The sequence below is a fragment of the Phocoena phocoena genome, chromosome 16 (genome assembly GCF_963924675.1).
Source record: "Phocoena phocoena chromosome 16, mPhoPho1.1, whole genome shotgun sequence".
NCBI classification, from domain to species: Eukaryota; Metazoa; Chordata; class Mammalia; order Artiodactyla; family Phocoenidae; genus Phocoena; species Phocoena phocoena.
The window spans coordinates 26,219,240-26,235,597 of NC_089234.1; the positions used below are offsets into that span (position 1 = coordinate 26,219,240).

Genomic DNA, 16,358 nt, shown 5'->3' on the forward strand with positions numbered 1-16,358 from the left:
TATTGTGCCCACTGGAAAACCCATGTCCTTCCTGCTACCTCCAAAGCTGTGCTGGAACTGCTCTGCCATGGCTGGGATCCAATCTTACCTCCAGGGTCATGGGTGCATTTTGCTTGCGAACATTGTGGTTGTGCTGGTCAGTATTAAGCATGATGACAGCATAGGCCAGGGCAAAGCAGGCATCGCTATTGGCAAATGGGGAGCCATTACAATTCTGAAAAATCAAAGACCCCACCTATGTCAATGCCCTTCTCTGGCCAATCAAACCCTCACTACCAACCCACTGGTCAATGATGATAAAGAGGAAGGTACCAGCCAGAAAGAGGCCCATCTCTTGCCAACTCCCTGATGGAAGCTGGCCCCTCTATGGGAAAGCTCACTGACATTGCTCTTAGCCTTCTTAGGAGACAGCAACTGGGTCCTTCAGTTGAAGCCATAGAAACCCTTAGTCAAATTAATTTGGGATGCTGGGCTCAGTCCCTGCCACTCAAACTCACCCTCCAATGTTCTGTGAATGCCTCTAGCAACCTCTGGATGACTGGTGCTTCCCCGGGCAAGCGGAAGGCTTCCAGGTAGAGACGGAGAGCTTCGTCCAGCCGCAGACCCTGAAAGCTGAAGGTGCTACAGGGAAAGAAAGAAGGACGAAAGGCTTAAGATGTATAAGCTGCAAATGTTGGGTGCTCTATTAGCTACAGTCCCACTAAGCTTCTCCTATTGGAACAGAAAAGGCTGAGAGCTCCGGCAAAGGGGAGGTATCTCCTAGGTCATCTCTAACACAGAACCAGAATTTGACAACCCCTAAGCTTAGTACTCTTCACATCAGTGTGCTCCTACATAGAAACCTCATCCCTGGAACCCAGAACCTACCCTGTGCTCAGGAACCCTACTCCACCCCTTTGCAATGTTCTCTATGTAGAATGGAATGGTGCCCAAAGCTTTCTTGCTGGAGACTCTTTCAGATCCAAAAGATATAAATCTTGGGAAGAGGAAGAGTGTATGACCTGGGTCACCATCAGGAACTGACTGGTACTGTTTTGAACTGTCTGTCCCCCCAGGCTGATCATCAACTATGTCCCACATTTCTTGCAGTTTCCTCACCTCACAAAGCTCTCCAACAGGTCAATGTTTTTGCGGTCACTCACAAACTCTCCAATCATTTTCTTGTCCAGCCGAGGGTTCTCTCGCAGCCACTGGGCTACCTCTGTGTTGTCCATTGGGATGGTGAGGAGACCTTTCTCTTGCAGAAACTGGATCCCCTTCTTTGGTTTCTGGTTGAACTGCTCTGTGCCAGTAATCAGCAGCTAGAGAAGAAATACAGGAGGTGTCAAAAGCTGCTCTGCCCCTAAACCAGACAAGGGCAGGTCTCCATCACAGTCCACAGCTGGTCACCTAATGGGCTCCTAGGACATGGTTCTAAGTCACTCCAGAACTAAGGCTGAACCACATTGGCCCCTAGCTTTACTCAATCTCCATGTTTAACTAGAAGTGGCTGAGGAGCTCCTTTTTACTCCTTTTCTGAGTGCTAAAGATGCACAGCACTCTCGTCCAACCTGAGAACCAGAGAAAAAAAATAAGAAAGAGACTAGAGAAGGTTTTCTTTTCTCTCCAGTATTAGAGCTGTTCCTGGCATCTGTTTACAGACTAGCTCGGATTCCCCTTCTTTCTTTGGCTTCCTAGCTCTTAAGGCCCTGGGGTTTGAAAGACAAGGTGAAATAACTGCGATAATAACTTTTTGACTGTCTAGTCACAGCCCTGCAATCAAGGGCACACATAAACCAAAGTCATTTAGGCTGGCCTTACAAGGAAGAAAGGGTTAAACAGAAGGTTTTCTTTGTGTTACCAGAAAACCAGAAAGTACAGTTATTTGAACTTTACTAAAAAGCACCAGAATAAATGTCAATTCCCTTTTATTGCCAATCATCACCCCAGAGCTCGAGATGACCAATAACCTTCGGTGACCCACAGGATACCAGCTCCCAGGGCTCTTGTCACCACAAGTAACACCTGACTCTCAGCTAGGGCAGCATTTGCCCAGGAGCACACAATAGGAGATGCTGATTACATGGCTTAGGAGTAAGGAAAGGGATTCAAAGGAGATTGGGGGGTTGCTGAAGCCCCAAGAAGCTCAAAAACTAGCCTTGGGAAGCTGTTCAGTGAGCTTAGACTCTCCCTCATTCTCTGAGAAAGAAACCCGACAGAGAACACCCAGTCAGAAGTGGGTAGAGGCTGAGCTCTGGGGATATCTATATATACCTTCTTTTTATTCTTAATTTCAATCAACTCCCGTGGATCTGGCAGGAGACAGGAAAATCGAGGTGGCTTCCGGGTAAACTTTTTGTCAGCTAGGAATGGGAGGAAGAGAGGGAAACACCAGTAAGACCTCTTTTACCAGGATAATGACTTTTGGAAGGATGCTGATATACTCTCTAGTGAAAAAAAGGATGCCTCAGAAAATTTCTTGTCCTCATCAGTCTTCCACTTCCTTAGAAGTCCTATCTTCTAGGGCTCCAAATGTTTTCTTGCCTCTCTCTGGGTCTGAAGGCATGGTGAGCAGCCAATGTTGATTCAGGTACTACCCTAGGGTATTTCTGCTCCCCTCCCCTCTGTTCTCTAACAGGCCTTCCAGTTGAGGGGGCTTAGAATGATGGATACCCAGTACCCACCCCCAGAGTCACCAGCTTCCTCCAGATCACTGCATCCTGGTTTCCCATGTTCTGCTGGCAGCCGCCCTCCACCTGGCACATGCAGGCCTGTGATGTCTGGGGCCATGCCTATAGCCTTCCCATTGCTGGCCGCTCTCTCAGCTGGTAAGAGAGAAGAAGGTAAATGAAGACTGATGGTGTTGGAAGCCAAGCAGAGCTGCAGAAGAATCGAGCTTCAGGCCAAGGAGATCTGCATGTTCCCACACAGGTCACCGGCCCTGACAGGACATACCCAAGCCCAAATAAGTAGTCACTATCCCAGGTCAGCCAAGCATTAGATTCTACAATTTAATAAAGAGATTATGCAATCACTTTCCCTGACCTTCTGCAACCTCAATCTTAAGGAAAAGTTAGAGAAGATTAATTAGAGTGGAGGCAGGCACTGGGGGTAGGAAAAGGTAGGGCCTGGAGCTTTTAGGCACAGAAGTTCTATATCCTTTAATCTATATTCTCTTTTCTCCCCATAAAGAAATAACAACTCTGTAAAAATAGCTAAAGCATGGAAGAGGAGAAAGGGAGAAGTCCATGAGTCCTGCTAATGTGCCAGCCTGGTCTATGATTCACATCACCAAACCTCGGAAACACAGAATTAGGAGTACTTTGGAGGAAATGACATAAGGGTAGGAGAACGGATTCAGTGAGTAGAGAAGGGATAAACATAGAACCCTGGGATCCTCAAAGAAAGAAATGCCTCTCACTATTGTTGGCTTCTCGAGTGCCATCTACTGCCTCACAGCCAGGTCTGGCTGCCTCTTTCTTTTCTTGCTGGGTAAGGTTGTTGAGGACTTTGGCTTGGCAGTGGGCCTCAGTGCTGTCAATCACTGTCAACAGGGCATCAAGAGACAGCAGGTGTGTTGTATAGAGCTGACCAGACACAGGGAAGGAATTCTGGAAAGTAAACAGATACAGGAGACTTGGGGTTAGAATACTTTTCCAAAAATCCTAAAACCGCCCATAACTTCTACATTGCCTTAAGATACACTTCTTCTTCTTGTTCCCCAGCTCTCAAGTGTTTCGTTCCCTATATGTAGCATCCTCACTACCACCAGAGAGATCTCCTTAATAAAGTCGTCTTTCTAGAGGTCAGTAATAATGCTCAGCACCTTGGACAGCAGCTTGGTGAGATCTTCAAAGAGGTTGGAACAGTAGTAGTCACAATCATAGTTGATATAGAGCTCAGTGACAAAGCTGGGGATGTGCCAGAGCTGCACAGTGGCCTCCAAAGCCATCTCCTTCATTTCATAAGGCATCTTGGGGTTCTCCACAGTGATGATATCCATGAGCTTTTTGATGTACATCTGACAATAATCCAATAATTGCCATTTGGGTGGGGAAAGGATTCAAGATAGGAAGAGACAAATTGGACAGGAAAAACATTAAACAGGAAGCAGACGCCTAGCCAGAAGGTATGCATTAAGAGATACTTAATGGTATTCCATCCCCTAAATACATCCCCCTCTTTGTCCCTCATGATGGGGGAGGCCTGGCTCTCTACCTCGTACCTGATCAAGTTGCCCATTGCCCTTTTTGTGCTCTCTGTGTGAGCCTGATTTGGTCCTATTCAGAGTTCCCTTTTGCAATTTAGTGGCAAAGCTAGCTTGACTTGCCTGCCTGTGTTGCAAAAGAACTGCGGACAGAAGAGTTTTACCCACTCATGGTGAGGTGACCTGCCAGTTCTCATATTCCGGTTCTCCTATTTTATAGCCAGCCAGGTTTCTCTGGGCACCTTTTAAGTTCTCCACTGAAGAGGAGAGCCAATGAACCAAACTATGGAGGCTAAAAGCACTCTCCTCAGAAGCCACCAAATCCCACTCCTGCAGCATGACAAAGCTGACCCGAATGAAGGTGCCATACATCTTCCTATTTTTTTTCCAACTTCAAGAAACTCACCTCTAATTGGAACTTGAGGTGCTCCCTCATGCTCTCAAACAGTAGGAAGCATACCCGCAGGGAAGCAGCATAAAGGTTCAGTCGCTCTACGCTGAGTAGCTGGAGATCACAGTAGGATGGGCTATTAGGTTTCTGAACCTGACTATGGCTCAACCAAGAGAAAGCAGGACAGCAAACTGTGGGAAGTTGTCACTAAGGTCATGTGCTCTGAGGGAACTCTATATCTAGCCATTCCTATGTTTCCCTTTGGTTGCCAGAGTCCCCGGGGAACTACTGGAGTCCTCTTGACTATGACTACTGGTCAGTAGGGGAGGTAGGTTCTTTCCTGGGTCCTATACTCTTCACATGAATCAGCCAAACCTCCCTGTGTTCCCCTGGCCCTTGAAAGACCCTGAAAAAAAGCCAGGTGTTCGGAGTCCCTCTAGAAATCCAGTCTTACCTGGAATAAGTGGCGGCACATCTCATCCTTGATGAGGCCCAAGAGGGTTTGGCACTGGGCTACAGGGGCCGACTCAAGAGCCACTGTCAGCAAATGCAGTCCCATGTGGATCATAACCTCTGAGTTGTGGCGGTCGTGTGGGTTGGTGAGAGAGATGAGGAATCGGAAGAGCTCGCGGATGCAAGGAAGACCATAGGGGACCAAAGCTGTGCCTGGGAAAGGCCAGGAGGGAAGTGGGACTGCTAAGAAACAACTGGCTCAATCACTTGGCCTAGCCTGCTCTGCATTATACAGGCAATTTCAGATAAGTGATTCTCTTCAGGAAAAAAATGTTTTTTTTCTGGGGCAGTAAGAAGACTAGTCTCACTTATTGAAGGGAATCAGAATTGATGATCCCCCCTTTCTGTTAAAAGTCCCAAGCTTTCTATTCTTCCCTCTCACTTCCTATTGTCCACCAAACTCCCTCTCTGTGTAAGTTAGGGAAGGGCTCCATCCAACAGTCCTCTTGCTTGATTCCATTTCTTGACTAGAAAATGGCATAGGACTTGGACCAGCAGACACCTTGGGTCTAAGATGGTTTAGGCTCAGACAGCTTAGTGGGTAGGATGGGGGAAGAGCCTGCCTGAGAGTACTCACCTTCTTTCTGAGAGGACTGTGTAAAGCGCACACCCCGGGGGTTGACGTAATCCATGTCATGGACAGAAGCAGAGTCAGAGTGGTCAGCAGGAGATGTGCACTCCTCTAATACTTCAGGGATGGATTCCACGGATGTTGATTGGGCCTTTTCCACATGGGCCCCTTCCTGCTATGACCAGTAGTGGGGAGGATACAGGAAAAGAGATGAGGCAAGAGCAATTGGGAACTTATTTCTCTTAAGTATCTGTCCTCCAAGTGTTTCTAATGGACTACAGGTGTAGGGCCAGCTCAGTGGGCTGTGAATCAATGCAAGATGGGAAGGAGTACGATGAAGGACTCAGAAAACATCACCTGAGGCATCAGTGACCTACAGTGACTAGAACCCCAGAGGCAACAGAGGCCCTCAGGAGCTTGGATTTAGATCATTAACTTCCAGAAAAAGCCATGGCCAGCATCCTCACCTTTGCCAAGTACTGCATGTATGCACACCTTGAAAATCCTGTGAACTACCTCTCACAGTGAGTAATGCTGTGGTTTTTCTAGGTAGCACAGCTAATTCTAGCAAACAGGGAAGAACCTCCTGCCCCAACCTTCTTTTGAGCCAAGGCCTGGATAAAGAGCCAAAGGATCAAGCCAATTCCACAGCAGAAGACTAGACAGGGGTCTTTAGAAATCAAAGCCGTACCTGGGGGTCAGGTTGCTCAGGAACCCCTAGCTCGCTGCTGCCAGGCTCTGCAACTGTGCTGTACCCTGGAGAGCCAGGTTGCTCCAGGTCAGTGAGGTCCTCTTTGGAGGTGGTCTGGGAGGAGAACTCCAGGCCACTGTCTGTAGAGGGGCTGACCACTGCTGAGGCAGCTTCTGAACTTGCAGAGGAGATGGGAGTGGGTACATCTATGAAGGGCATGCCACCTGCCAAGCAAAGTGAGTGAGGCTTGAAGAAAAGAGACCCTGTGGGAAACACATACCTTCCATGGTACCGTTTGTTTGTTTTTCCTAGACTGCATATTAATTTCTGCATATGCTTGGTCTCTAAAGTAGTCAGAGTCCCACTGGAAGGAGAACAACCTTAAGTCACTGTGAATTGCTAAATGGTCACAGTTTGATCTGACCTAGAGTTTTCCCTTTTTGCTCTCAGTATAAAGACCACAGCCCCTCAATCAGTTGGTCTTCAATGTCAAAATTCCTGAGAGAGGAAGGAACTTTTCTTCTATCTATTCTAATCAGAAGAAGCAACTCAGGGTACTCACCAGTGAGGTTAGAGGATAAGGTGGTTCCACTGGGGGTGGGCAGCTCTGAACCTGGTGTGACTTTGGTCATATGGCGGGGGGGTCGGGGAGATCTCTTCTGTTTCTTCCACTTAGATGAATCACTCATGCCTCCTGCTCTCATTTTCAGCTGGAAATATCACACCTCATTAGCACTGGTATTCAAATTAAGATTGTATCCCTAGAAATCTCCCTTCTTTTAGTCCTACTGGTCCCTAGAAAATAGCCTATACCCCACATCTGTGCCACAGTAAGAATCTAGACCATTCAGAGCACATTCCTACTCCTCTAACTTGCCTTCTACTCTTGCCACTTTAAAGGTCAGCCTGAGAGCCTCCAAGTGGAAGGTGACATTCTGGTTTTAGGCTGGTCATTGATAAGGCCAGCCCTCATACATCACTCTGCTTCCCTGAATACTGGGTGGCAATCCTCAGTCCTGAAAGCTAAGGGCAGGGGGTCCTTTGCCCAAAGCTGCAGATCTTCAGGCCCTGGATCCCTGGGCCTTCCTCCTCAACTACCTGCATAGTAGCCTCCTACTCCTAGTTCTTATCCAGCCGTGAGAGTCTACTCCTTCCCAGCCAAACTCTTAGCTTTCCTATTACTTCATGAACTGGGCCTAGATCCTAACCATATCCCTTACTGTGGAATGTCTACATCAAATTGGTGAAAGAAAGGTTCATTCCTTGGAATTAAGGAAGGAGTGGCATCCCAGTTGATTTGTGGAGTTAAGGATGAAAGATCATGTCATGCTGCTGCTCTGCTCTCTGCTGCTCCCAACTTTGGTATATAAATGAGACCTCCTGTCCTTCTCACTGCTTTCAGATGGTAAGGCTACTGATTTCTTGGACTCTTGCTCTATTCCATTTCCCTTCCTCTTGCTGCATTTCTCTCTCTCCTATAGCTTCCTTTTAGTCACAAAGGAAAATCTTTACTCCTATAGCTTCCTTTTAGTCACAAAGCAAAATCTTTATCACCTACTGACTACCTTAGGGTATAGGTTTTCATGCATTTTCTCCACCCTAAGTTCACAGCTACTTTGTTTAAGCCCATTTCATTTTCTTAATCCTGATACCTTCTCAATTACAGTTTGCATCCAGTCCTTCTACAGTTATATCAAACTAGTCCTAGATTGATAGACAATTCCTGGAATGGGCAACAGCAATTCTCTTCTAGGAACCATGAGAATGACTCTAAAAGAGAGTAGAAACAATTTTTCTCCCTGCCTCTTTCTAAAAGCTGAAAATACCCATATTATCCTTGGCCTATTCAATTCCTTCTGCTATTTGAAGGATAAGCCCCTCTTCCTCCCCCAAGCCCTCCAGAATCTGGACAACCTTTGATCCTTTGCTTAGAAATTACATAATTCTTCCTTCCATACTCATATCTCCACCCATAAAGGAGACAGGCCCAACAGCTGAGCCCCACCTCCAGCTCTTAGTAACATAGCAACAGCCTCACATTGGATTTACACTTTTTGTCCCTGCATCTCCAAAATGCCACCAGTCATATGCCTAGAATAGAGCTTCAAGTGCTCTGAGCACTGTGGTTAAGCAGGAACCAGGATGCTCCCTCCAGAAACCACTGAAGCCCAAAAGAAAGTTCTGGGGGTAAGAGTCAGTTAAACATGCAGATAGGCCAGAAGTCCAAGAGATCAATGTGAGAAAAGAGGAACCTCCTGGTTTAAACTGGACACTGTCACTGAGCTCCAAATGGCACTCACATCTGGACTGACTTGTGTGAAATATCTTTTCTCTCCAGGTGGCTCCCCAATATCAGGAATTCCAGGTAGTCCTACTTCCATGGAGAAGCCCAGTCATTGAGATTCCATCCCACACTAGGATCGGTCCTTCCTGTTTTCTTCTCTATCCTCTGCAGAGGTAGCTCTAACCTGATCATTTCAATGAATGCTCTCTGCCTCCTGGATGGAATAGGAGTTGAGAGGCTGCCAGTTCTTACAAGTGTCTCAGTCCTTTAAAAGTATAGCTGTGCTCCCTGTTCTAAGATCCTAAGGTGGGCGGGGGAGGAGCGAGCAGTTCATGAAACTCTACATCACCTTATCCGTATAACTTTTTATTTCCAAAGGACAATATAAGATTTATAAAGAAAGGGCAGGTCCTAGGTTAATAATCATGGCAAAATGGTGGGTAGCCACTGAAGAGAGCTGCAACTTGAGACTAGGCAAGCACACAAATGAAACTTGAGACAAGGCATGCAAAGAAAACACAGGCCTATGGACTGTCTAGTGCACACACACACACGCAAAACACACACAGTTCTTTTTATCTTCAATGACCTGGATGTCCACAGCCACACCTCTAGCATGCAAACTGTTATGAGAGCTTAGATAGCCCATACCTCCTTCTCTCCCTCTTCTTCCTAAAGCAAGGATATGCAGATTAGGGTAATCTTTAGCTTGCACCTCCGTTTTAAGTTCCCTTACTTCTAAAGGACAGAGGTCACCTTTGCAGATCCCAAAGTATTGCTAGTGTCCTGGGCTAACCTGGGACCTGGCTCCTTTTCATCCATCTAGAGTCCTAAACCTTAGAATGACACCTTTAATGGTAACCAAGAAAAAAATGACCCCAACTAGACAGACTACCCTTTCCCTCAAAACCAAGTTCAGGCATCCAGCTAGAATCAAGGACTGTGCTTAAGCTTTCTAATGCCAGCTCTGAGACAGGGAGAGGGCAGAAAAGGGAAGGGTCTTGTTTGACAGTTCCTCATAGTTCCCCTAGAAATGGTAGATATTAAGCCCCCCCACAAGACGTCAGCAGGACCCAGGCTCTCTTTCTAGGCTTACTACATAACGTATTATCAGTTCAAGGCTTCCTTCTGCCTTCAGGCAGCCAGATGCCCCACGAAAATTCCCAACACTGCAAAGTTACAAACACATGCAGCTCTTCCAAAGCCGTGCTGTGTTACTAGGGAGGGGTAAATTGTGCTCTACACAGTGGATATGGGACCCAGATGTTACATATAAAAAATACACATTTAAATAAATAAATGAAAAGGGGGTAAGGAGAGGGAGAGGGAGAGGAAGAGGGAGAGGGAGAGAGACCTTGAGGTTCTTAAAGAGTAGTACCCTCTCTAACTGGTTCAGGGCTTTGGTCTGCTCCCCACTACTTAGCTCCAGTTTGTTGAGGAGACATGGAGAAATCTGTGAAAGACAGGCAAACGAACGATTTAAGCAGAGTGAAATAAACTCAAACACACACCAACAAGGCACAGGGCAGGAATGGGGATGGATGGCAGGGGAAAGGGGAAGGTTATGTGCATGCACCAAACAGCCAAGGGTCATCTCCAAGGGCAGAACCTCTTAGGGCTGCAAGCAGAATCCTCATCAGAGGCCTGTGAAGTCCAGGGCTTCACTTCAAGATAGAAAGAGGCCGTTCTTCTGAACACCATTCTTCTCCTAGCAGTTTGAGAACCTTCTGATCTGGAGTCAGACTTGATTTATCTTGTCAACAGAGGCTAGCCCAAGCATGAGCCCAGTCTAATCCAGTATTAGGATGGGATTTGAGGTATAGCCTCTCTAGGCCTCCTACCTGCTGGTAAGACTGGGCCCTGAGGGGATGGCAGGATTTTCACCTTTATCAACATACATTTTCAGCCCAGCCTGATGGGCCTTACCCAGTTTCCATGAAGGACTGGCTCACTAGCTTACATGGTGGGTCAACAAATATAGGCTGGAAAGGAAAGGTTGGGGAAGGAGAGGTACCTGGGAAAGAATAAATTTCTTGGTAAAGGAGCAATAGCTATTTCTAGATTCCAAGCAAACCTGTCTAGGCGAAAGTATGTTTTTCCTAAGCAAGGGTATCCAGGAAAATCTCTATAGTACAGAATTTGGGAGATCGAGGTTTGGATGAGGGATAGCAGGTCATACCTTCTTCATGTTGGTCCCCATATAGTTCTTGGGTTCTTCTTTAAACTGAGGTAACCTGTAAGATAGAAAATCCCATGGACTGTAATTAAGGATAATAACAAATCTTCCCCTCCATGCCAGCCACAGCCCAAAGATGCTCTGGGCCAGAGCATACTATCTCTTAGGAAAAGCTAGGAAAAGAAGCAGGCTAATTTCACTCTTTTTGGAGCTTCACTGAAGAGCCACAGAAATTGAGGGACCTGTGACACAGATACTTTCTAAAAAAGAAGGTAGTCATGAGGGAAAGGTGACTAAGTACCCTTGGAGTGTGGAGGCTCTTTCCATCTTTAAACTGACTCCTTTCTGCTTGTATTCACTAAGCAAGTATTGCTGAAAGCCATGATATGGGGAAAGGGCAGTCTATCAAAACCCCAGGAGACTGGGCATAGGGTGAGAAGTAAAAGGCAGGTGGAAGTTTTGAAATTAGTAAATTTGAACCTGAGAAGTAAGAAACAACTTGCAGCAGGGTCCAGAGGCAGATCTAGTCTGTAGATAATAAGGATTATTACCCATGCCTCCTGCACTGGCAGTACAGAGTGTTAATCACTAGACCGCCAGGGAAGTCCCTAATAGACTTTTTTTTTTTTTTTTTTTTGCGGTACACGGGCCTCTCACTGCTGTGGCCTCTCCCGTTGCGGAGCACAGGCTCCAGACACGCAGGCTCAGCGGCCATGGCTCATGGGCCCAGCCGCTCCGCGGCATGTGGGATCTTCCCGGACCAAGACATGAACCCGCGTCCCCTGCATTGGCAGGGGGACTCTCAACCGCTGCGCCACCAGGGAAGCCCTCCTAATAGACTATTTTTAAAAGCAATCTTAGGTTCACAGTATACTGATTTCTCATATAAACCCTTGCCCAAACACATGCATAACCTCTTCCATTATCAATATCCCCTAGGGGAAGCTGTAAAACCCTCGCCTCAGCTCTTCTCAAAGTTAGTCTACTCAAAGGAAGTACAGAAAACAGGGTGTTAGGCATAGTATGAAAAGGTCTCCTAGGCCCTAATTTGAGGGTCTTGACGAGGTAACAACTGTTTTGGTTTGTGGGGATGAGGGACTTTCACTGCTAAAATTGGGACAGTCGGGCAAACCAGGATTGTTGGTCACTCTAGACTTGGTCCTTCCTTACAGAAATCGGGCTGAGCTCTGGGAGCTCAGCAACCTGTTCCAGGCTCCCTTGAGTTTGGCTTCCTCTCTGGGTTCCCTTTCCCAGCTGCTACCTGCACAGAAACAGACACAAGTTTGGGAAGCAGAAGTTCTGTCAGCCTAGATCAAATAACCCTCTGCTTCCCCCTGAGGCCAAGCCAGCTCCCTCCTCTTTCTCCCTCGCTTGGTAACCCTGGTCCTAGAGAACCACGCCCATCCATAATCTCAATGGCCTCTGATGTGGTTGTGGGGTTGGCCAGGTCCCTGAAGTGGCTGTGTGGAAGCAAGCAGGCTCAAGAGGCCTGGGCAGCCGGGCTGAAGCAAACAGCAGCAGGTTTACCTTGTGAAGAGCAGCTGCACCATGTCTACGAGAGTGTGCTCTGCGGATTTTCTCAATAACTCTGCACAGGCAAAAACAAATAACACAGGTGTCATTACTTGCCGTGCTATTATCAGGAGGCTTCTCAGAGCAGACTCCCCTCCAAACCTTGTTTACTAAGGATTATACCAAACTTATTAAAACCAGCTCCAGCTCAGCCTGGCAGCCAGAATATCACTGGCCCACTAGATGACACTACTGAGTCAGGATAAAAAGGGGGAGCAATGATGTGTTCTCAGGGGTTGCAGGCTGGTGTCAATCCCAGAAACCTCAAGGGAGGGAGATTTGGTTCTGGGCTGAGTCATTCTGGGATCCAGCCCAATTCCTGCCCTGGCACAAAAAGCTAAGGTCTCTATTCTAGCTGCACAACAAATTGTCAAGTACAGAGACTCCTAGATCCCTATGGCTCCACAAGGTAGGTGATGGAGAAGTCATGAGTTTTCCATCTCTCTGGGACTGAGAGACAGCATCCTGTATTCATACTCACAGATACTGGCCCCAGGAATGGTGAAGGGCCCAGTATTCAAGCACCTACCACTGAGCCTCATTTCAAAGCAGATCCGGAAGCAAGACTGCATAATCTCACACACAGATTCATTGGTTAGGTGGGCACCTACTGGGGTCAGCAACAGAGTCCGCAGTACCTACCAGGAAAAAAAAAGGAGAGACCATGATAAACATGGCAGGCTGGGTGAAGAAGGGTGTACATGAGGGGAGAGAAGCTGCCTCCTGTTTCTCTAAGTCTCCTACGGAAGCACTCAGGGGTGAGAAAGAGGTTAGCAAGAGCTGACCTTGCTTCAGTTTGGTGGGGGGTCTCCCAGGAGCTTGTCTTAGGAACTGTGTCTTTACTCTGCATGACCCCAACATAGTTCAGCACTCATTCCAGCCCTAGCTCACAAGCCCAACAGATGGATGGCACAGATACAGTCTGCCAGAGGTACAAGCCTATTAAGGGTTCTGGTATTTGATATCAATTCATTTAAGGCTTTTAATTATTTTCCTTAGAAAAAGCTTTTACTTCGGGTACCAGAGCTGCTTGTTTGGAAACAAAGTAGCTCTCTAAGCCCCAGTGGAGTCAGAACATAGCTTCAAGCTGCCATCAGGCTCCGGCAGGTAGAGCCAGAGGCACCAGCTCCTGGCCATTAGCCTATTTGCTCTTCCCCTCCATTTACCTGAAGGATTTTCATCAGGACAACCTCATCGCTGGCAGGATCTGTGCCCACAAAACGGGCATGGGTGACAGCATCTGCCGTGTTCTCCATGCCCTCTGCCGTGCCCTCATGGGTGGGATCTGCTCCAACAAAAAAGAAAAGATGTGTAGAGGAGAGACAGAAAAGTCAAGACATCCTGTCTAGAGACTGTTTTGAGAGACTTTTGGTTTTCTCCTCTCCCAATTCCCTAACCCATGGCTTCCTGAGCTACCTGAGAATTTTTGCCCATAACTGGCTTTAATAAGCATCTCGGCACAAACTCCACTGTGTAAAAGTGGTTCTCAAACTTAAACATATATCAGAATCGCTTGGAGGGCCTGTTAAAAATAGAAATTGCTGGGACTTCCCCAGTGGCACAGTGGTTAAGAGTCCACCTGCCAATGCAGGGGACACAGGTTCAATCTCTGGTCTGGGAAGATCCCACATGCCGTGGAGCAACTAAGCCCGTGTGCCACAACTACTGAGCCTGCACTCTAGAGCCCGTGAGCCACAACTACTGAGCCCACATACCACAACTACTGAAGCCCACGTGCCTAGGGCCCATGCTCCTCAACAAGAGAAGCCACTGCGATGAGAAGCACGCGCACCTCAATGAGAAACATGCGCAGCGCAATGAAGAGTGGCCCCCGCTCACTGCAACTAGAAAAAGCCTGCATGCAGCAATGAAGACCCAACACAGCCAAGAGTGAATAAGTAAAATAAATAATAAATTTGTAGAAAGAAAAAAAAAAAGGAAATTGCTGGTCCCACTCCCAGAATTTTTGATTTAGTAGGTCTAGTGCGGGACCTGAGAATTTGCATTTCTAACAAGATTCCAGGTAAAGTTAATGCTGCTGGTCAGGGGACCACACTTTGGAAATCACTGGGGTAAAGCTACTCATTTCATAGAGGAAGGGCCTGGAAATCTGAGGTTTTGGCCCAGAGAAAGGGCCAAGTAGGGCCAGAGCTTTGAATGCCAAGGTTGCAGCCTTTCTCTTTTCAGATGTTCTCTTTCAACACATCTCCCTCTGATTGCTTTTGGAATGTTGTTGCACCGCAACAAAGAGTAGCCTCCGCTCGCCGCAACTAGGGAAAGCCCGCATGCAGCAACGAAGACCCGATGTAGCCAAAAATAAACAAATAAAATAAAATAAATAAATTTATAATAAATAAATATCTACAAGGAGTAGCCAAAGTGACCTCCATCAAGGCTTACAAGGGTCCTGCTGAACTGCCTGGATTGTTCTTGAAAGGGGAGCAAAAGTAGGAAAAAAAAGATAGGGACGTGACAAAGCTTTGTGAGTGACAGAGAAAAATGCTCCAGAGGTGGCATGGTGTAAGCTAGGAGAAGCTCCTAGTTTTAAGTGTGGGAATTAGAAGAAATTCTTACCATTTTCTCTTTCTTGGTACCTGAAATTAATGGAGTTCCTGAGTTTGAAGCTCAGCAGATGGCTGAGAAACCAGAACATTTCTCTTGCCACAATGAGCCAGAAAACTTTTATCAATTGTGAGAGGTTTTCATTTGTTTTCTTTCTTCTCTTCTGTCCTGGTTAGTCTCTGACACCTAGTCAGACTCTCTTTGCCCTGTTTACTGCATGCCACTACTCAGTATCACGAGCGGCTACTTTAGAGGTCATGCAGAAGGAAGCCAATTTCATGATGATCTATAGTACAGGAGGTGACCCAGCTCCTTCTATCACACCAACTCTCCATATTTCTCCCAATCAACACAGAAAATCCTATACTCTCAAGGCTGTTGCCTGAGTCCTCTCTCACAGCCCTGCTGGACAGGGTCCTTTATTCAGGCCTCCAGGGTCCACAGAAGGACCCTTCCTTGTTCGGGAAATCCAGGACCTTCTCAGTGCTGTGTAGTGTTTCAGAGTTCCTAGTGAATGGCAGCCTTGCTCCCAACTCCTGGGGGTCTATTTCGTCTCCTCTTTCAGTAGTCTCCCTAGGTAAAGAGGTTTAAGCGCTACTGATCTTTTTGTAGCTCTTATCCTCTGAGCTTGAATGAAGTAGCAAAGTTAATTTTCTAAAAAGGTAGGTACAAGTGACAGGTCCTTAGAACTACAGGCAGGGCCTCATAAGCCAGGCAATCAGAGGCACAAATCCTGATCTGGCAGCTGTGTGGGGCCAAACAAAAGGCTGGTCTTTGGAGTAGGATCTAAAATAACCCTAGACTCCTTGGGTCACAGGGCTGAGAGGTGGAAGGCAGTTCCTTCCAGAAGGGCAGCCTAAACAGAAGGTGGCTAACTTAACAGACCTTGTCTTCCCCAGGACCCCTTCTTTAGAATCTCCTCCTTTCCTGGCCACCCTGGAGAAGACTACAGGGAAATCTGCCAATCTCATCTCCTTTACCTTCTGGCTTCCATACACTCCTTCCCGTTCCTGTTCTCATGCCCAATGCAATCACCACCTCCAGCACTCTCTTTTCCCACCACAGGAAACTCCAGTGACCAGCTGGCCTGAGGTCTCCAATGACCAGCTTGTCTGCCAACCCCAGAAGGGGGAGAGAGTAACACTGACAAAAGAGCAGAGGGAAACGGCACCGAGGGCAGCTGCTGGAGGCCGTGAAGAGAGATGACCTGCAGGTGGTGCTCAGGGCAAGGCTGTAAGTAGCTGGGCCTGATTTTTGCTTAGGAGAAGTATGAAGCTAGGACTAGGGTGCCTGGAGAAGCTCATGCACCTAGAGAACCTAGCTGGCACCCAGGATACCTGCTCCCAATCCTGAATGCTTCAACTAAGCAAATCCAACTTTCTAGAAAAGATAAAGGGTTTTCTTGCCTTCAA

The 16,358-nt window shown here is 47.2% G+C and overlaps 1 protein-coding gene across 17 annotated transcripts in view; it reads right to left on the reverse strand.

The window, feature by feature from the left end:
* The window catches only part of GBF1 (golgi brefeldin A resistant guanine nucleotide exchange factor 1), a 122,510-nt gene that overhangs the window by 12,305 nt on the left and 93,847 nt on the right, over positions 1-16,358 (reverse strand). For 5 of the 17 annotated variants that reach the window (XM_065894278.1, XM_065894285.1, XM_065894276.1 and 2 more), the window contains 16 exons: positions 13,551-13,669; positions 12,914-13,022; positions 12,340-12,400; positions 10,816-10,870; positions 6,915-7,062; positions 6,353-6,576; positions 5,668-5,833; positions 5,032-5,243; positions 4,593-4,691; positions 3,806-4,000; positions 3,401-3,590; positions 2,664-2,804; positions 2,254-2,342; positions 1,099-1,301; positions 498-621; positions 89-214 (listed from right to left, as the gene is read on the reverse strand). In XM_065894278.1, coding sequence (XP_065750350.1) covers positions 89-214; positions 498-621; positions 1,099-1,301; positions 2,254-2,342; positions 2,664-2,804; positions 3,401-3,590; positions 3,806-4,000; positions 4,593-4,691; positions 5,032-5,243; positions 5,668-5,833; positions 6,353-6,576; positions 6,915-7,062; positions 10,816-10,870; positions 12,340-12,400; positions 12,914-13,022; positions 13,551-13,669 — 2,261 coding nt within the window. Of the gene's footprint in view, positions 1-88; positions 215-497; positions 622-1,098; positions 1,302-2,253; positions 2,343-2,663; positions 2,805-3,400; positions 3,591-3,805; positions 4,001-4,592; positions 4,692-5,031; positions 5,244-5,667; positions 5,837-6,352; positions 6,577-6,914; positions 7,063-9,990; positions 10,090-10,815; positions 10,871-12,339; positions 12,401-12,913; positions 13,023-13,550; positions 13,670-16,358 lie in introns of all 17 variants that reach the window. The other 12 variants (XM_065894273.1, XM_065894272.1, XM_065894282.1 and 9 more) reach the window with 8 other exon arrangements.